Genomic DNA, 21,533 nt, shown 5'->3' with positions numbered 1-21,533 from the left:
CTCCATCACCGACAATATCGTTGTTTGGTACAACCTGATCAGGTCTCCTGGGTGGGCACCTCACCATGTACCAGTTATTGTCCGGAGAAAATGGATTCTTTGTTGGCATTTCTGTTTCAGATACCTCATGTGACATCCCCAGATACCTTTAGAATCGAATCAGACCCCGAGATATTTAAATGTGAAGACCTGATTGATCTTTGGAGCTGGAGTTGCGCCGGCTCACGCTTCCAAGAAAAAACAACCAACTCAGTTTTCTCCGTGGAGAACTCGATACCCAGCTGAAGAACCCAAGCAGACAAATTGTCCAAGGTATCTTGTAATGGTCCTTGCAAGTCGGCAGCTTTGGGCCCTGTAACAGAGACCACCCCGTCGTCTGCAAGTTGCCTTAGCGTGCATGAATTGGCAAGACAATCGTCAATGTCATTCACGTACAAATTGTAGAGCAGATGAAAGACCATGCTGGTGCAGCTTCTTTGACAGAATATTGATAGAAACTGAATCAAAAGTCCCCTTAATATCCAAGAAGCATGATGCCCTTTGCTCTTTGTTAGCATAGGCCATTTGGATTTCTGTAGAAAGCAACGCAAGGCAATCGTTCGTCCCTTTGCCTTTGCGGAAGCCAAATTGTGTATCTGACAGTAAGCCATTTGCTTCAACCCAATTGTCGAGGCGAAACAAGATCATTTTCTCGAACAACTTCAGAATACAGGACAGCATTGCAATCGATCGATACGAGTTGTGGTCGGAGGCTGGTTTTTCTGGTTTTTGGATGGCTTGCCTCCAGTCATGAGGGACAATGTTACCCTCAAGAAACTTGTTAAATAAGTTCAAAAAGCGCCTTTTTGCAGTGTCAGACAGATTCTTCAGCAAGTTGATTTTGATTCTGTCTAACCCTGGGGCGTTATTGTAGCATGACAAGAGAGCAAGTGAGAACTCCACCATCGAAAACGGTGTTTTGATCGCGGTATCGCGAGGAGACGTGGCGCGGTACGTTTTCTGTACCGGGACAGAGTGCGGACAGATCTTCTTGGCGAAAGCGAATATCCAACGGTTTGAATAATCCACGTTCTCGTTGGTACTGTTTCGGTTATGCATACGTCGAGCCGTACCCCAAAGAGTGCTCATCGTTTTTTCTCTCGTTAACCAGTCTTCGAACTGGCACCAATAACTGCGTTTTTAAGCTTTCATTAGACTTCATTTGCTTTTCTAACGATGCGTACTGTTTATAGCTGGCAGGTAACCCCTCTTCTCAGATGGTATTATATGCAGTGGACTTTTCCGTGTACAGCTCTGAGCACTGTTTGTCCCACCACAGAGTGAGAGACCGTCCATGGGTATTCACGCTGGATACTGGTTTAGTATGAGCTTGATTCGCCCTATCGAGAACCAAGCCATCTTCCTCGGGAGGAAGCTCTTGAGTGGATTCGATTTGAACGGATATCGCAGTCGCGAAACTCTTCCAATCAATGTTCCGTGTGAGTTCATACGAGACATTGATTGTTTCTGATGGTCTTGAACCGTTAGCAATTGATCGCTACCGTGGGGATCAGGGATCACCTTTCACATGCAATGTAACTGTAGCGATGTCGAGCATAGCGATAAATCCAATAAATCTAATGCGCTTGCGCGTGCTAGTGGTGTAGGAATCCGTGTCATTTAAAGTCTCCCAGAACTAGCTGCGGTGCGGGCAAGAATTCCGTGATATTACAAAGCGTTCGGTGCCCTACCGAGGCTCTAGGAGGAATGTAGATGGAAGCAATGCAAAGATTATAACTTGACAAGCGACAATTTCAATAACTGATGTCAAAGGGAGGATAATTCGGTTGAAAGAATAGCACTTTTTCATCCCCAAGAGTTTTCCTCCATAAGTGTTTTCTCGATCCAGACGAATTATATTAAAGTCGTGGAGTTGAGATTTATATCAGAAGTTAACCAAGTTTCAAATACTGCGAAAATATCACATTTTAAACTGTTTAGTAAAAATTTGAAAGAATCGATTTTCGGGAGGATACTTCTGCAATTCCACAATAGGACAGTGATCGAATCAGTGACCTCGTTTGATGACTTAGCCATCGAAGGATACGATCACTACAAGGAGGGGCCGTTTAGCAGTCATTTGTTTCAAAAATGTTTGCACTATAGGGAGAACATGTATCAGAATGCTTTTAAGAGGATCAGTAACATTGAAAGCTGTGAAAATGAAGTCAATTATTTCAGAAAATTTCATTAGTCCGTTACTGGACTGAGTATCTGTTTGAAAAAAGGGGACGCTTGGGATTTTAGATGTCTCTGGAAATGGTGGATATTCCTTGTTAGAATTAATATTTCCAAGTCATGGAGTAACTTGCTTCGGCTTTAGTGCATCACTTCCGTTGGATTTATTGATTGTAGTTGGCGCACTCTGAGGGGACGACACCTGGCACCCTTACGAGGCAGCGAGCAATCTGGTTTGCCTGGTCGAAGTCATTCACTATAATGCGTAGCTAATTAGCTCGAACACGTGTTATCTGAGCTACGGACGGGTAGTTAGCAGTCAGCTTCCGTGAGATCTCTAGAATATTAGGTGACTTCGTGTTCGGCCGGAAATTTACCCCCCAGGGTCTATTTTAACTGGCTGGGTATGTTTTAATACGGAGAGGATTGGAAGAATCAGGCGAGGGAGTAATTTTGGGAACATCCATTGGTATATCAGGGGGTTCAGCGAAGTGTAAACGTGAAAATAAAGAATATAAAACAGAATACTCAGCTTCTCCAGTGGCGTCCGTTCGTCTGCACCAGATCAATTCACTGCACTAGCCGGGCCACCGACAAACAAAGGCTGTCTCAGACAAAGGTTGACCTTCACTATATTTGCACTTGTTATAACACCACTCACAGTGAGAGAAAACGATCTGCTTCGATCGAAAGCTCGGAAACGTCTGTGTTATGAAAATTTGTAAAAAGATCTTCGAGATGGATTTAAACACATATTTTCTAAAATATTATACAACTTTTCCAGACCAAATGTAATACACCAGATTTGTTTTTCAAACAACATAAACGACCAAATATTTCATTTTCTTTTTATATTGTCATAGCTTTATGCGTATAGATTATGAGATATGGTCAGGTAATCAAATATCCCCAAGGATCAAGTGTCCTCACTTTCCCCCATCTAACTGCCAATTAAAGCATAAAAGTCCCATTTGCATTTTTGACGAAAATGAGTTATCAGTTGGATTGTATTCTGAATCACCACCACCATTGTTTAGAAATTATAAAAAATACCAAAACATCGTTGTCCCATCCATAAGACATAATAAAAATGTAAATCTTGAACAGCGTTTTCACGACTTGCTGTTTTTCAATATGGAACTCTTATGTTTTAATGGGCAGTTAAGGTACATTAAGTTTTCCTTGACAGAATAGTTATCTGAAACCTATCTCTGTCATGGGACTGGTTTGCGGTTATTTTATTTACAACAGGAGACAAACTAGCTTGGTATTTGTTCGTCGCAATGTCACGAATGGAACGAAAAGTGTTTTCTTTAAGATATTATTCTGAATTTGGTTTATTTAATAATTTGATTAAACTCACCTGGTTTGATTTTAGTATTCCATTAATGCGGTCAATTCGGCCCGAAAGTGTCGGCAGCGTCATTATCGAGTCATCTAGCTTGATTTTTTTAATGCACTGCAAGACCTTACCGTTTTGAGTATGATATTGACGAACAAGATCTTTATTTGCCAATATTTTGCTCTGCTGAATTGCTCCTTTATTTGACACCTCGGAAAGACGCGTTTTATATGTGTGTAGCTCTGCTAAGCATCTCTCTTGATCGGCTGCGTTGAGCGTATTCCAAAATTTATCTGCCTGTTCTTGAATGTCGTGGAATAGCAAATTTCTGAAGTAAGCTTCTCTTTCCAAAAAGTTCTCCATTGCTGCCAGATCTGAATTAATTTCATTCAGCTCCAAATTAAAATCGATTGGGGATTTTAAACGTTTTTCGGCAGCATTGAGCCATTCCATCAGCTTGTTGAGGCTTTCGCGATAAATAACGCGATGCTGATGGTTTTGTTGCAAATATGACTCACGTGCTATCAAATCGTTCGGAACGTTATCGACAAACGATTGAGCCTTACTTGCCTTCTCTTGAAGATCCGTTGGTAATTTAGTTTCAATCTTCAATTTATTTAAAATCTCTGAGATTTTATTAAGATGTTTACGGGCTTCCATGCTCAATTTGTCGTGACTCGTCAAATAATTGGCTGACACATTCGTGTCATCATTATATAAGGGACGAGATTTAATAACATCACCATTTTGTTGAAACCAATCTAACAAGACCGTCAAATCTTTGGTAGTCGATTGATGGAAAAGATGTTGCTTCTTATATTTATCTTGCTCAATTTCTACACTTCTTCGTATAGAGTCTATCTGCAACTGGAGAGAATGCAGTTGATCCATAATATTGTGACGGTCAAGGTCTGTTCCTTCATTTGCGATGGCCCGCCCTTTATCCGTTGCAGTTGAGAGCAAACCGTTGCATAATTGTATTTGGTGTAAAATATTATTGTATCTTCTCAAACGGTCATCCATATCTTGGGCAAAATTATCGACTTCGTTGAAATCTGTGTTGATTTTCGTGATTGATTTCACTACCTCGTTAATGGCTCCAATGAATTCGTCTCTTAAAGTGAGCATTGATTTCAAGCACCTTAGTTGTTCTTCGATTGCCATGATCATTTCTTCAAGTTTTGATGTATTTTCTCTTAACTGTGGTATATTAGTCAGTAAAATGGTATTCAAATCAAGACGTATGTCTTTCAAATTTCCCAAAATGGTTTCGTATGACATCAGAAATTCTTGAATGTTTTCTATTTTACTAACTACCGGTCTGTTCATTTCTCGTATTTGTAATTGTACTTGCGCTATCACTTCTGTACAATTATTTACTTTAGCAATCGCATCTTCGTATTCTTTTATGTGATACTTTAGTTTTTTACATTTCACCTTAAGGGCATTATTTATAACATTCCACTTTTCGTATGCTATTTTCATTTGTCCATTGATGTTATTTTTATCCGGCTCGCTCAATGTGGGAACAATTGATGCTTTATATGCTTCAAGTTCATTCAAAGATTGTTTCATATCACTACATTGTACACATAACGCATCCAATTTTTGGATTTGTTCGTTTAGTACGTGTAGACTCCTGGCATTTATATCTGTAGACACATTTTTTTCCGCGTCGGCTAACCAGTTCCAACACAGCTCTTTTCCTTTCTCATATCCACAACGCTTTTGATGCTCTTGCTCCAAAAACACTATTTTGCTCGCACAGCTTTCAACCAATACAGCCAATTTACGTTTGATTTCGTCAAAATCATTTGATAATTTTGATCGACCTTCATCACTACATTCTTTCATAATTTCCTTTACTTGTCTGGTGATATCTTTGAAGGCGTTATCTTGGAATTCCTTTATTGTCTGCTCGTGACGTTTGCATAAATTTATTTCTGACTTAACATTTGATGCCAATAACGGAACGAATTCGGAAGTTTTGTTAATATCGTTCTGCTTGGTTTTAATCCAGGTTCGCGTCATTTCTAAATTGTTTTGTAAGTTTTTGCGACATAAAATTTCGTCTACAATCTTATCAATTTCACTACGAATCCGAACATTGAACGAATTAATTGATTTACTCAAATGATGAATATCTTTCTCTAGTACTTGTCTTTCCTCTGGTTCTAACTCAAATTGTATAGTAGAAAATCGTTTTCCAAGAGTATCTACATTGGACTGTTTGGCTTCAACTTTTTCTAGCATGTTTTTAAATAATTCATGCTGAGCTTCCACCGATTGCACGTCTGATCCAAGTATATATGGCGTGTTAAGTAACTCATTATTTTCGCTTAGCCATTGATGCATTTCTGAGATATCAGAAGCCATTTTAGCGAAGGTTTTGCTAGTGGAGTCGATCATTTCAAGTTTTCGATTCAATCTTTTGCGAATATCGCTGTGTCTGCGATCGATTGCTTTAACTTGTTCAGCTATTTGTTGACTATCCAAGTTGCTAACTATTTCAGCAATTTGAGCAGCATTTTGTTTATAGCTTTCAATTGTATTGGAATTATCGTCCAAGATCTTTTTGATATTAGTTACTCTCTCAAGCTTTTGCGTGCAAGTAAGTCCGCTTCCCTTTTCAAGATTATCAATTTGGTTGATTATAGTGTCCAGCCAGCTCTGAGTATCTTCGTAGCATTTTCTGTATTTTCCTATGCGTACATGATTGTCACTCTTCTTATCGATTACTCGCTTCAAATTGTTATAAAGCTCGTCAAGTTTATTCAGCAGAGTTGGATCTTGAACGTATAGCTCTTCTTTCTTTATCGGTATATTTCTTAAGAGGTCATTCATTTGACGCAATTCCTGGTCAGCTGCTTCAGCGCGAAATTTTGTTGGTTTTGAATTCCATTCATGTACTAGAGCATTCTGTCGCTCAATCCATTGTTCCAACTCATTTTTTTGTTTTAGTTGGCGTTCATAATCGTTGATATTAGATATCAAATCTGCAATCCATGACTGCACCTGTTGACAAATAAAATAAATATTAAACAAACGGAGCAATAACCGATGTGATACACTTACGTCATCAGCAAGATCCTCCAAGCGCGCGCGAATCATTAATTCTTTCTCAGGAATTACTTGGTGAGATATTTCCAGTGGAGAACTAGGACGACTGATACTGGCAGTTGCGGCTTCACATGCCTGAATTGCATGAATTAACCGGCTCTTTTCGACTTGAAGATTATTGTGGTAGTCTTGGGCTTTTACAAGAATTGCTTTTGCCTCGTCGTGATCGGATATTTCAATATTTTTTATCCTTTGTATGTCAGGTTCCAGTTTATTTAGATTGTTGATGATGTCGTCTAATGTATCCTCGTACTCTTGAAATTTGTTCAATGAGTCATGAAGTCGATTTTTTATTTGCACCGAAGTATTCAACAACGAAACATAACTGTCACGAATGTTTTTCATTTGATTTTCTATTCTATGTTTAACTTCCGGCGCTTTGAGTATGTAACGATCAATTTGACTTTGACCTTTAACATTGATATCGTCAAGATTTACTTGATAATGCTGGATTTCATTGAGAAGCTTTTCGTGCTGCGCAATTTGTTCGAGAGTTTGCTCTCGATTGTGGATATAAAGTGAATTATGTGCCATCAATTGAAAAGATATTTGCAGTAACCATTTTTCGATTTCCTGTAGGTTCTGATAATAAGCCATTTGCTCAGCCAACTCTGTTTCCATGTTTTTAATAATATAGCAGCATTTTTCATTTAGTTTGACGGTTCTTTGCATGTAATTATTTATACAATCCATTTCAATGGAGCTTCTATTTGAATCAAATAAATTCGTCGCTTCATGTTGTATACTATCTAGATCGGCTTGCTTGAAAGTTATTTCGGTGTGAATATGTTTAACCCGTTCTAAAATCGTTTTAACCTCGCTCATTTCACCACGAGTCTCTGGAATTGTTTCAAACACACCTTCTGTAGTGTTCAACCAGTCAGATATTCGTCGTTTAAGATCATCATACAACTCCAAACGATTGAACTTGGCATTCAAATCATTCAAAGATGCACTAATATTAATGATCAATGTATCAAGTACATCGCGTAGTTCCGAAATACTTTGGAACATTCCCGTTTGTTGTTCTTCAGAGTGCAAATACGATGATTTCGTGAAAGAGTCCTGTAACATTTCGAATAGTTTTTGTCCTTGCGGCACACTGTTGGAAAGAGCCTGAAGGTTGGAAATTTTCCTTTTCGTATCTTTAATCTCATCGGAAGGTGCATCTTGTGAATCACTGATTGTTCTTTTCGCTTCATCAATCCATTTGTTTAGTTCCTCTTTGTAGTATGTAAATTCTGTATGGCTTGACACATTTTTCTCTAGTTTGGCAATCAGTCCTGTGAATAGCAAAATAGCAGATATTAGAGATCAATTTAAATCAGAAGTTAAATATTGAATTGTTTTAACATACATTTAAGGACTGTGAATCGGAAATGTTCAACAAACGTTAGCTCACCTTGTAAGTTTGAAAGAAGTGATGAGTAACTCTTTTGGAGATCAACAGTGCGATCTCTAACCATAGGGCAAGCACTTTTCTCCATCAACGCTTCACAGACATCGTTTAATTCATCAACAGTTGATTTCTTGGTCAAGATAATATCCAAAATGTGCTATTTTGGGGTTGCAGATATTCGTTGACATCACATCGAATAAAAGAATGGAAGGAGGAAATGAGGATTCATGCGTAGGTTAGTTACGTGACTATGAATGAAAACTCTAACATTTGATAATTACCTTGAGACTTTTTAGGTTATTCTCTTGCTCCACACTGTTTGCATCATCTAATGCTGCAATTTTTGTCTTGTATTCAATAATAAATGAACTCAGATTGTTCGACTTTTCGTAGAAGCTCTCCCATGATGCTAATACATCAGTGAAAGTTTTGTGAACTGAATCTAATAGTACTTCAATCTCATCCCAATCAGATTTAGCTTGAACAATCTCTTGTCTTATTGAATCTTGCCCTTCTTGGCCTATAATAGAAAGTAGCTTGTTTCCAAGTTCACTCGCATTTTCGAGCAATACTTTTCCTTCTGATAAGGACATTTGTATGTCTTGAATGTTGCTCAGCTTCTCCACAATGTGATCTCGAACACCGTGATAATCTGAAAGCTTTTCGATACTTTGTCTAGTATGCTTCATCCAATCGTATAATGCTTGTAAACCTTGTTTGAATTTTTCATAATTGTTAACTTGATTCTCTAATCGTTCAATTTCTGCTGCTACCTTGGCAACTAGTGTATTATACTCGCCCAAGATAAGATTCAGATCATCGAAGACAATGTTATTGTTCTCAGACATTTTTGTTTTTATTTTATTAGTGATATCATTATAGTTCGTAGTTTCACGATATATTGCGCGTAATTTTTCTAGCGCCATTCTTTTATCTGAGAGTTCACTTAACGATGCCCCTGCTGCAAGCTTTCCTTGCACCTCTTCAATCCATTCAGCGAGCATTTTCGACAGCTTGAATATATCCTCAAGCTGTGCTAAGTGTGCTAGTAATCTCTGGCGAATTTCATTAATATCAAGCATCAAAGATTCATATTCCATTTTTAGATTGTCTGTATCTTCAGCTATTTTAGATGCACCATTCGATTCAGTGCTAATCAGAATTTTTTCTTTCAATTCAAACAAATAGCGTAGTTTGTTTTGTCCCTGCTCTAGACTTTGACGAATCCCTTTGATAATATTTAATTTCGACTGAGTCTCAACAACTGTTTGAGGAGTCGTATCGCATTCGTTCAATTTTTCACGAAGACGATCTAACCAATCCTGGCATTCTCCGTATAATGTGTTATGTTGCTGATGTTCTTGATAATGTAGTTCCAATCGGCGCATAGTTTCTTTAGCTATGGAGAGCAATACATTATATTTTGTAGTGAGTTGGGTAACGCCATTGCTAACTCTTGTGTCGGCACAAATGTCCAACAGAATCTGTGCTTTCATGTTCAAATTATCGAGTTCCTTCTGCCAGTCAAATAAGGTTTGCAGCTTTTCTTGGAACTCTTCCAGCACAAACTTTTTCTCTTCTAGCGTACTCTGCATTTTATTATAGGTCTGTACTTCCTGCTCTAATTTATCTAACCAACTCACTGCAACTGCATACTGATCAGCATACTCTTTCCATCGTACTATACCACTTTCCAGAGATGCGCTTATTTTTTTCAGAGCCATGCAGTAATTATCAAATTCATCTTGCAGGACAGCTACTTCCTTTTCAATTGCTTCACATTCATCTGTTTCTACATTTCGACATGCAATTTCAGCTTGCTCTAATGCCTTTTCCAGCTTTTTCTGTCCATTTTGTACATCATTGTCGAGAATTTTAATTTGTGTCATTTTTGACACCAGAGAATCTTTGTCCCCTCTAGGGTCAGAGCATTTGTTCAAACATTCTTTGGCGTTGCGAATCCAGGCAGCAAATTCATTGCTGGAATCAATAAATGCTTGATGTAGTTCGACAGATTCTTTTTGTTTTGCAAAAAGTTCTTTGGCTTGTGTGCTGAGATTTTCGTATTTCTTGGAAATCTCAGATGCAGGAGAGCTCTGATGTAAGTCGGATGCTTTACTGGCCACAGACTGAATCATTGGCTCAAATGACACAATGTCTTGAACGATATCGTTAGCTTGTCGTAAGTTCGCTCGCCTTTCATTCAAACCAGTGCTAAGGCTAGTTGGAGTTCCTGTTTTAAATCTGACCGTTTTTTGTTCAGAGACTCGTTGCAGCTTAGATTCACGATCCTGTATCCACTGCTGAAGGTGATTATAGCTTGAGCTGTAATCGGCCCACTGCAGTAAACTTGTTTCCAGGTGGACTTTGGCCGTAGACATTTTTTTCACAAGGCGATCCCATGCCGTCTGGATGTCTTTAATTTCATTGTTGATAATTTCTTTGCCGTCTGATTTGGTTGTTTTCATAACTTTTTCTCCAACATTGACAGTATTGTTAACAAGACTTTGGCCTTGTTCTCGTTGTTGGATCAGTTCAACTATTTTTGCTAATCGTTTCTCGAGATTCTCTTTACTAACACTGTCAGTATTTTCAGTCGTGCACCGAACTATTTCTTTTGCATTGTCGATCCAATTATTTGCATTCGACAAATTCTTCATATACTCCTTATGGAGCTCATAATTTGATTGGACCTTTTTCTGTACATCTTTTGCTATATTAACCTGCACCTGGAAGCGCGAGTTAAGGTGCCTTAGTTGATTACTGACATATGAATCGAGGTGCGATTGCAGTAAAGGTGCCGCAAATGCATTAAACTTGTCCAAATCAGCTTGTCCGTTGTCTAGCTTCGTAATTATATCCTGCATATCTTTGACTTGTTTAGCTTTGTCTTGAAGATTTGATGACATTGCTAGCTTGTGATTTTTAACTATTATATCTATTTGTTGTAACCATTCCGATAGTCGTTCATATTCATCTTTGTATTCCCGTAGCAGAGCCAGAGTTTTCTCGAAATTACGCTTTTGATTGTATATTTCTTGGAATAGGTTATCGAAGTTGGATTTCAAACCACTGATATCTTTCTTAATCAATTCTTTCCCTTTGGGAGAAGTTGATGCCATAACCACTTCACCGGTGTGAACCAAATGTTCAACTAACAATTCACCTTGAGCTTTCTTATTCATTAAAGAATCTAGAGGGGCTATTGCACTGTCTATTGTTAATTTGTCGCTCAAAGATTGCTGTTTAATACATGGCAATTTTTCTCGAGCCCGGTTTATCCAATTCTGCAAATCTTCATAAGCTTCCTTGTATAACCGATGATCACGATATTGATCTTCGCGATCGTTAAGCAGTTTATTTATTTGATCTGCAATATAATCAAATTTGCCAAGAATTTGTTTTGCAGTCGCAGCAGCTTCGGTTTTTTGACCGGAAGCACCCATCTCAGCGGCCTTTTGTTTCAAGGGTTCAATTTCTATGCGTTCAAGCCGCACTTTTTCTTCAGCATTTTTTATTTTATCCAACTGAGCTCGCTTTTCCGCCATGTTACATTGCAGTTCCGCAAGAGATTTTAGTTCATTCTCCATCAATTCATTCTTTTTCTTCAAATCGTTTACTTGATCCAAGAAACCGGACCACTGATTCAGGGCTTCATCTAACTGAGCTTTTATATCGATCATTTTCAAAGTCAGTGCCGACCATTCATCTTGTAAATCTGCTAGAGAGCGATTGATAGCATCGTGTCCTGAGGGTGTTGTACAGGCTAAAACTTGTTGGGACAGATCAATGATAATCTGCATTTTTGAAGTTCCTTCCTCTTTATTTATTATTAATTCTTGAATTATTTTTAGTTTGCTTTGAAGTTCTTTTTCAGAAGTAGCTGATTGGTCAGAGCAATAGTTAATCTTTTCTTTGATTCCGCTCAGCCACAGCTTATGCTCAGATATTTGAGACATCAGCTCTTGATGACTAATCACATATTGTTGCCATCTAGTCACGAGTTCTTTCACTCGACTTGCAGTCTGTTGATACTTCATAGCTAGTTCTGTTATTTGGTTGCTTCTGCTACTTAAATATCCTCTATACAGCTGCTGTCCTTTTTCAGTATAATTATCGATTTCGATTTCTTTGGCTTTTACTTCACCCTGCAGACTCTTAAGATAATCCAAACAAGCTTTTTTCTCGTCCAAAGTTGCTTTCAAATCTATTGAATGTATGTTTGAATCAATGGATCGCATCCATTCCATACACTCTATTCGCATTTTTTCGAACTCAACCCATTCGGCAATTTTGGATTGAATATTTTCAATGGTTGAGTCAACTTCTACCAATAGTCCTTCCCATTCTTGCTGTGAAGTATCGATTTGCGTTCTAATATTTGCTTGTCCATCATCACTAGTATCAGGTATGGTTAACTGCCCGAGGTCACGAATGTGTTCTATTCGGTTCGTTTCCGCTACTATTGTTTTCTTCATTTCACATAAACGATCTAGGTTAGTTAATAATGATACCTGGTCCAGATCTGTCTCTCCCCATAGTTCTATCGTGTTGTGGTTAGCGTCTATGAAATCAGACGTCTCTAATACTGCTTTACAGTATTGGCGATGATTGTTCACAATTTTTTCGTAGCAGGCAGCAAAATGTTGGCTTTTTTCTAAATTCAAGCTGTAGTTCTCGTTAAACTTTTTTAAAGTTAACTCAATTTGAGTATCTGGTTCTTCGAGATTATCTGCGAGATCATTTAAGTTGTTCACTTCCGGTTTATAGTTTTTAAGCTCATTAGCTATGTCGGTGTAAGCTTGGTGTTGTGAAATTTTCTCGTCAAGTGTAGGTTTCAAAATCATCCCAGGAGACAAATTGCGACTTAGAGTAGTTAACCAATTCTCTATATGTTCCAGTTTATCCTTGAAACTAGATAATTTGGATATTCTCGTTTCACATGTTTTGAAAAAGTTGTTGATTTCGTCAAAAATGCGTTCCAATTTTAACAAAAGGTCTTGCGTATCTGTTCTGATCAATTGTTGACCTTTAACAGCAGTTGTGTTGTAAAGCATTTCGCCCATATCTGAAACACAGCTACACTGAACACCGATTGCATTTTGTTTACCGATAAGCCCGTGCAATATTTGCATTACTTCATTTATGTTAGTATTGCAATCAAGTTTACTGCTATCGAATGTGGTTTTTATCTGATCAAGCTCTTTGTTGCAGTCATCAAATTTGGTTTGGAAGCTTTTGTGTTCCTCAAAGGCTTGCTCGCATTTCTTGGCGATTTCTTTCACAGTTGTTTCTACAGACTGCATTCTTGATTTCAATTGCGGCATGTTTAAGGAAATTTTAGCGTCACCACTGTTTTGTAGTAGTTCTGAAGATTTATCCAACAGATTGTCGAATAAAAGATTCATTTGCTTCATTTGCCCCACTAACGTTTGATAAAAATCGTGTTGCTCTTGTTTTTCTTTCAACGTATTTTTCAATGTATAACTCCGCATTGTATCTTCAATTCCTATTAGGGCGCAATTAATTTGATCTATATCAAGTTGATATTGATCCCATAGGTTTACACGTTTCTGCAACTCCACTTTAGCATCGTTAACGAGACCAACAAATTTATCCAATTCTAACTTCATTTTCGCCAGATCATTTTCCATATTAGTCTTTGCAGCGTTTGAAATAAGATCCTTATTATCGGAAATGAGTTGGTATAAATTTTTGAATCTTTCTTTTATTTCCGGTATCATATTTTGCAAGTCGATAACCTTTTGAATTTTATCTAAAACGTTTCTTCTGCTTCCTGAAACGTCAGACAGTTGCTTCAACTCATTCAGTAACGTTTCCTGTCCATCCATGTGTGATTTTTGCAATTCATTGAATTTGTTACAAAACTCAAGAGACTGCTCTAACTTTGATATCACGTCACTCGTGGTTTTTTTCAGCATGTCGAATCGTTCATTGATTGATTGCATTTTTGTGGAAATATCATTATCTTTGTCGTCGGAAATTTGAATAGCTTTTTCATTTAGCGAATCGATCATGCGTCTTTGACTCATAATTTCTTGTAAAAGAGATTTATATTTGAAGAGCTTCGAACGTATTTCTTGTGGTGTGCACCAATTTTGAGATTCATTAACATCGATCTTTTTCTCCGTTGTTGCTAACCAGGTTAACACCTGCTGCAAGATATCCTGATAAGAGGACCACTGTACGGACCGCACATCAAGCTGTTTCTTCAAATTCGCTATAGCTAATTGAACAGTGTTCCACAGTTCTTTGATTTCTTTGATATCGTTGCGCAACTTTTCGCGACCCTGTGCAGTGGTTTCTGCTAACACTTTCTCGTTTATAGAAATGAGATTTGATATGCCATTTTCTAATTTTTCTTTCTCAATCTCAATCTTCTGCAGCACAGGCTGATTGGCAGTTGGTACTTTCTCCTTTATAGCTTGATCCACGTCATTACTTAGGTTTGTTATGGAAATCTTACACTCACCCAATTTCTCTTCATAGTTTATATGGTCATTAACGATATTTTGAGTACGATTGACAACCTCTTTACTCAACACTTGCAATAGTTGGTATCGATTAATTAGTTGGTTGATGTAAAATTTGATTTTTTCAACACCAGTTTTATTAAACAGAGCTTGGGCATTCGTGGCAAAATCGTCAATATCTTTCTGTTTGCCTATTATTAGCTCTAAGTTGGCACGGTACAATTGTAATTGATTTTGTTTTTTCTCCAAAGAATCAAACAACTGCTGTTCACGAAAGATTGCCTCCATCGATCTGCACCATTTGGTAAGTGTATCCAGTTCCTTATCAAATTGAGCCCAATTTTGCAGAAAATTCTTCTGAGCCTCAATTTGTTCGTCGATCATAGTGTAAAGAGTTTTCAGGTCTTTTCGAATCGACTGAATTTCATTTTCTGCTGTTGAAATTCCGTTAGATGTCGTACTGAGTTTGTTGGTTTCGTGGCATTGTAGGAGATGATTGAACAATTCATCTCCTTTTGATTGGGCTGATTTCAAACCGTTAAGTATCTCCAAACGTTTGTTTATTTCACTTTTCTCACCTCCGCATTCATCACAAAGCATAGCCTTGGTGCGTTCCTCGTTGATCCACTGTTTCAGCTTTGTATATGACGTTAAATAGTTGTTATGAGCATTGACGCAGTTGTTAAGGTTATTCAATAGCTCATTTGATTTTTCAACTATATTTTTGAAGGTGTCCTTAATAGATATCAAGTAAGTTTGGAGGTGCTGATCTTTAATCAATATTAGCAATTGCTGTGCTTTGCTACACACAGAATCAATTAAACCACTTTGCGATAGAACTTCCTGATGTAACAGTTTATGATTTTGATATTGTGCTCGTTTCTCTTGAATGTTAGATTTCAGTTCCGCATTTGATTTCATTGAATTCTCAATGTCTTTCAACCATTTGGAAAGTTGCTCTTGCTGAGATCTGAACTCACCAAACTGCACTATACACAGGTCAACTTTGTGGGTAACCAGCTCTAATTCATCCGAGAAATTATCCCATAACTTCTGAAGCTCTGCTAGTTTGTGTCGAATAGTTTCGCGACCTTCGGGTAAAATTTGGGTGCACATTTTTTCCCCTTTGGCTATAATTTCTTCAAGAATGCTAATATTGTCCAGCCTTTGATAGGCTATTTCTTTGAGACGCATTTGTCGATTTTGTAACACATTCAAATCACCAACAAGTTGTTTATATTCTTTGAGTATTTCCATGTTGTTTTTAATCGTATCAATTAAAGCGTCATAGCTCTTGTTAAAATCACCTTGCTCGTGAATTGCTGCCTCTACTTTATTGATGGCATCCGAGCACTGATTTGTCAGAATTCGATATTCGTTTTGAATCTGTACTATTTTATTAGAAATATCTGTGTTTGCTTTCATACCTTGACATCCATCTATTGTGTTACGAATGTGAACTCCCAAATTTTGAATTTTATTTTTTATTTCATGTAATGCCATAGAACTTTCTTCCTTCGAGTCTATCGGGATATTTATAGTGATCTCTTTTATTTGATTTTTAATAGTATTCAGTCTAACAAGACATTCATCGAGATTATTCATTGCAGCGTCTAGTTGACTAAGCATGTCCAGTAGCCTTTTCTTGTTTGTTCTACATTTTTCGAAAAATATCTTCCAATTCTGTTTATTACTTTCAAACAATTTTAACAGATAGGAATGACCATTATCATGAGTCTGAGTCATAACTTTGGTAAACTGATTGTAGCAATCATTAATGCCATCGAGTGCAGGGTCTTCTTCCAAAAGCACATTTTCGATAATCATTAAATTTTCCTCGATCTTTGACCTATTCATTTCGGAATCAGCAGGAAGCTCACCGGCTTGAGATTGCAATCTGTGCAACCAGTTTATAGATTTTTCAAGTAAGTGATCGTAGTGCTGGTGTTCTTTAACATTGTCCTCCATATTTTGAGTTATTTTCATCAACTCCTGCTTGATGGTTCTAATTTGTTCTTGAGCCTCCTCATACTTCAGACCAGAATCTGGAAACGACAATGTTGTTAGTTTCGTCTGCAACTGATCAATGCTAGTCTCATAAGTTTTTGCATCTTTCAGCATTGTCGTGCTATTCAATAGTGCTGTTTTCTTCTCTTGTAGTGTTGCATACAAATGCCGCAAGCCGGATAGTTTGTTCTTTAAATCTGAAAGCCATTTAAATATTTGGCCAAAACTTTCCTCGATTGTTTTCTTGTTCATTATATTAGCTTCCATTTGTTTGACTTCCGCACTGCAAGCTTCAGCTATTGAACTGAACGCGTTTCTTAAAGTTTGTATATCCTCTCTAATGCTCTCTCGACTTTCAGCGTTCACTTCAGCATACAAATTCTCTCCTGTTGAACATACTTCGTTGATGAAATTCTCTTGTTCCATAATAATAGCACGGCGAGCCATAATTTTTTCGTAATCTTTATCCGAAGAGTTGTTTTGAACATTTTGCTGTTGTTTTATATCTTGTATCCAATTATGAGCTTTATTAACTTCCTCTTTGAATTTTTTATTCCTAGAGTGAACATCAAGTAGTCGTACTAACATGTTGGAGAAATATTTATCAAATGACTTATATCTAGTCTGAAGATGTTGTACAAGTATTAGCGCTCGTGAATCAGGATTCAAGGTGTTTATCTCAGTTCCAACTTCAAGTAGCGCGTTAAGTTTCGGTTCAAACTCAATTAATGTTTTATGAGCGGTTTGCATTTCATCGATTTTTTCACTCAATGTAAACACATCCATCAATAATATTGTTTCCATCTTATGTTTCTGCTCCACCTCCTTAAGCCACTGGATTATTTCTCCTGATATACTCTCATATTTTTGCCACAGCTGTATGTTTGAGTTTAGATCAGTCTCTATTTGAATGAACGTAGTTTTGAGTTGCTGAAACTCGTGCTCAATTTCACATTTATGTTCCTTAAGGCTTTCCAATTTTGTGTGATTGAATACATCAGATAACGACTGAAGAAGTTGGGAGATTTCTTCCGTCATAGTGTCATTGGTATCAAGAAATGCCCTGACATCAACTAAAGCCGCTTTTTTCATCTCTAGGTTATGTTTATCGCTGCTAAGTTCAGGATGACACCATTTCAGTTTCTCCGACTGTGAAGATATCAATCTACTGAAAGTCATAAGTTTGTCCCTGAACAACTTCTCAACAAGCTTGCTCAATTTGTTTTCAACTTCGTTTAAACTATTGAGTGTACTGCCAAATCGTTGCTCTAAATTCTGTATCTCTTTAGATATAGTATTTTCTTTCATTGTATCATATTTTGCTTCCGCATAAATAGTATTATTTTTCAACTCCGTTATCTTCACTCCTAGTAAGTTGAGTTTTGATCTCACTTTTTTAATGTGATCTAGATTGTTCAATTGTTTTATAATGTCTGATGTATTATCATCACAGCTGATGATTTCTTCGCGAATTGTGTAAAGATTTTCAATCAGAGATTTTATTTGATCCTTCAAACAACGTTCTTGTGCGGTGTATTCTGATAATTTATTGTTGAGTTCGTTCACATTTTGGTCAACTTGCGCGAATGCATTGTCTAGTTTTATTGCCATCGCTGCAATATCTCTCGGTAAAACATTACTATTTGATCGTTTGAATTCAGTTAATAGATGATCGAAGTTTTCCTTCAACGCAAGTTGGGCAGGTAATTCCGTTTTATAGCTGAAAATTTTATGTTCCATTTCATTTGGACTGTCCATAACATGAGCGAATTGTTCTTGAACCATGTCAAGCCAAAGTTCTATATCTCGAAACTGATCCTCAATCTGTTTATAAAGAGACAACCTCTGATCCAACAGGTTACTGTTATCTATCAGCATTTGTAAATTATTTTTCAACTTGTCACTGTTTTGTCTTACGATTTCAAGCAAATTTTCGCAGTCTTGTGGATTGTAATCACGGAAAGACTTCACTACGTCATTTCCTTTATTCGCTACTACATCGACCTTTTTCTTGATATTTTTCATTGTTTCGGAAGCGCTCTTTAGTTGTTCGAGACTTTGAACCAATGATTGTTTATCATTGAACGTCAGTATTGTAGAATTATTAATAACGTTGATGTTTTTAAGATCATTCTGGAAACCCAAGTTGCCTCTGTTAAAGTCGTTATATGCATTTTGCACACTTGCAAAAGTATTGAAAATTTCGTCAGCTCTCTGGCGAATGTTGTTCATCTCTTTATCGAGCACCGCTAGAGATTCTCGAACATCAATGGCAGGAATCATTTCATGCTTTAACAACATGTTGCCTTCATATTGAGCCTGAGACTTTACGGCACATTCACATTCTATTCGATTATTTAAGTCGGACAACTTTTCCAAACATTCATCAATATTGCTCAATCTAGCATGTTTGACGATGTCTTCAAGGTCGTCTGAAATTTTGTTCAAATTGGGAATAATTTGGTTTTGCAGCTCATCAAATCTTTGAGCTCTCTCTTTTGTGCTATCGATATCCTTTTGTCTAGCACTGGTAAGGTGTTTAATACTATCTAGTTTGTTTTCCAAATCGGCAATCATAAGAACAGCATTGACTGGTTTTTGTAGATTGTCATACAGTTTTATGCAGGGTTGGTGTTCTAGGGATATCATTGCTTTTTTCCAACCCTCAATGCAGCCTTTAATATTACTAATGCTGTCGTTTAAATCGCTCAAATCTGATTCGGAAATGGCGTCATTTTGGGTAACACTATCTTTCAAAAGTCGAATTTGATCCTTCATCGATTTGTCCCAGTGCAAGAACTCTGCCCATTTTTGTAAGTAGTTTTTCGACGTTTGGAGGGTTGATTCGAGATTCTGATAATTACTGGCAAGTGATGAATATGTTTCATCGAGCAGAGTATTATTTCTTTCGGAACCAGTTAGACTTTGTTGTTTTACGTGAGAATAGATATTGTTAAACATATCACGTTTGTTAGCGTGTTGCTGGAGCAAATATTGCACGTTTTGAAGAGTAAGGTCAATCTCGTTAATCGACGTTTCTTCCAAACCACTTATACTTGTTCGCATCTGATCCATCCAATCGCTAAACTCTCCCATTAATGCGTTGAAGTTCTGTTGCACAACAATGCTTTGGTAGCATTCATTTATTAATATTCGTAAGTTTTCGCTGATTTTTGCTAATTGATCTCTTGGTTGATTTAACCTTTCCCTTAAAATGCGAACCCCATCGTCTGATATGCTATTATTGATCTGGTCGAAGAGGTGAACTTGTGAAATTAGTTTGGTTTGTTGCTCTGAAATTTCGTTGTTAAATAATTTAAGCTTTTTTATTTTCTCCTCTAATTTATCAATCGGCAATTCACAGGAAGAACCCACTAGGGACGGCATCATATTTTCGTTCACCTTATCCAAATAGATTTCTTGTTTTTTCAAGTCATTATCTAATACAGACCAATTAGAAACCAGCTTGTCAACTTTGCCCTTTAAATGTTGTGAATTTTCGTATAAGTCGGTAAGTTTTATGTAGCACTTGTCAATTTCCTCGGTAGGCTTAACTCCATACTTGATATTATTGCACTTGTTGATTGTATTTTGTAGCTCATCGATTTTTTCTTTGCATTGCTCGGTATGTGCATCTAATTTTAACTGCAACTGCTTTGCTTCAGGGAGACTAGTTACTTTGATTTGTTGAAATTCAGGAGAAACAGCAGTTTGGTCTGCCCAAGCGATAATGCCGTTTAGTTCACCACTGAAATCTTTCCAAGCTTCCAAATCTTTGTTCACAGAAACTTTTTCACTGGTGACTGCACTGTTAAGTTCAACAAAAGTCCCTTGAAGTTGCACAACTTCACTTTTTAATCGTTTCATCTCTCCTAAATTGCCTTCTTTAGATGCTAAATCTTTGGCGCTGGCATTTAGAACGTCTAACATTCTCATTTTCTCTGTCAGAACATTTTCTAGCTGAGTTGTTTTGATTACTCGGTCCTCAGGCGTTATATGAGGTTGCTTTATTGCTGATACCATTTTTGGGTACACGTTATTAGCCCAATTCTTGAGGTTATCTAAGCGTTCTTTGTACTCTTTCCATTTATTATTATAATCTTCAAGGTATTCAATTCTCTTATCGACGATATCTACAGTATTTAAAACTCTTTTTTTAAGATCCGTAGTTTCCTTCTCGATCGCTTGCTTAGAGCTTGGTGGAATAGATTGACCCAACTCACGACAAAGATCATTCAGATGCAATAACGATGTTGATGATGCCTGGCGTAGATGTACAATCAACTGTTTTTTCGTTTCAAGATCTTGAGTAACACTTTTAGGATCAGTTTGCAATGGTGTGATTGATCTAAGCTCAGTTTCTGCATTATTTAGCAAACTAGCGATTTTACCTTTTTGTTCATTATAGCTAGTCCATACTTTTTGAACATCTTTTAATATTTTTAATCGATCCGCCGCTTCGTTGTATGTCTCATTCCAACAGTGTTCCAGATTATTAACTTCATGGTTCATAAACTCAGGCGCATTCACGTTTTTGCTCAAATCTTTTCCTTTTTGTATCATTTTCATTATATGTGTTCTCTGGTTATCTAATTCTTTGATCGAAAAGTTTTGTTCTTCAATTAATTCATTTACTTTTCGATAAGAATCTGGAGATGGAGAATTAAGGCTTTGTATCTTAATACGGTTGAGAAGATCGCACACTTCCTGTGTTTCACGTCGATATGTGTAACATTTGGCAAACGTTTCTGTTTTGATCATTGTTGTTTCAATAACTGGTATGAGTGTCTTGTATCGTGCTATCAAATTTTCAATTTTTTCCTGTTCCGTAGTTGCCTTGTCTTCACTGGCATGGTTTAACAAATAATCCAATGTTTTTACGAGCCATTTCATATCATCTCTTTTTGCATCAGCTTCGAAGCAAATATTCTGCAAAAGAAAATGCAAACTATGT

At 37.1% G+C, this 21,533-nt stretch overlaps 2 protein-coding genes across 10 annotated transcripts in view; one reads left to right on the top strand and one right to left on the bottom strand.

Moving 5' to 3' along the window:
• The window catches only part of LOC131686117 (uncharacterized), a 280,208-nt gene that overhangs the window by 199,295 nt on the left and 59,380 nt on the right, over positions 1-21,533 (top strand). The window lies entirely within an intron of this gene.
• Positions 1-21,533, bottom strand: part of LOC131686114 (muscle-specific protein 300 kDa) — a 113,822-nt gene that overhangs the window by 47,883 nt on the left and 44,406 nt on the right. For all 6 annotated transcript variants that reach the window (XM_058970270.1, XM_058970268.1, XM_058970265.1 and 3 more), the window contains 4 exons: positions 8,360-21,508; positions 8,082-8,235; positions 6,635-7,962; positions 3,581-6,574 (listed from right to left, as the gene is read on the bottom strand). In XM_058970270.1, coding sequence (XP_058826253.1) covers positions 3,581-6,574; positions 6,635-7,962; positions 8,082-8,235; positions 8,360-21,508 — 17,625 coding nt within the window. The remainder of the gene's footprint in view (positions 1-3,580; positions 6,575-6,634; positions 7,963-8,081; positions 8,236-8,359; positions 21,509-21,533) is intronic.

Source organism: Topomyia yanbarensis, chromosome 2 (genome assembly GCF_030247195.1).
Source record: "Topomyia yanbarensis strain Yona2022 chromosome 2, ASM3024719v1, whole genome shotgun sequence".
NCBI lineage: Eukaryota > Metazoa > Arthropoda > Insecta > Diptera > Culicidae > Topomyia > Topomyia yanbarensis.
This window is presented reverse-complemented; position numbering and strand designations above follow the sequence as displayed.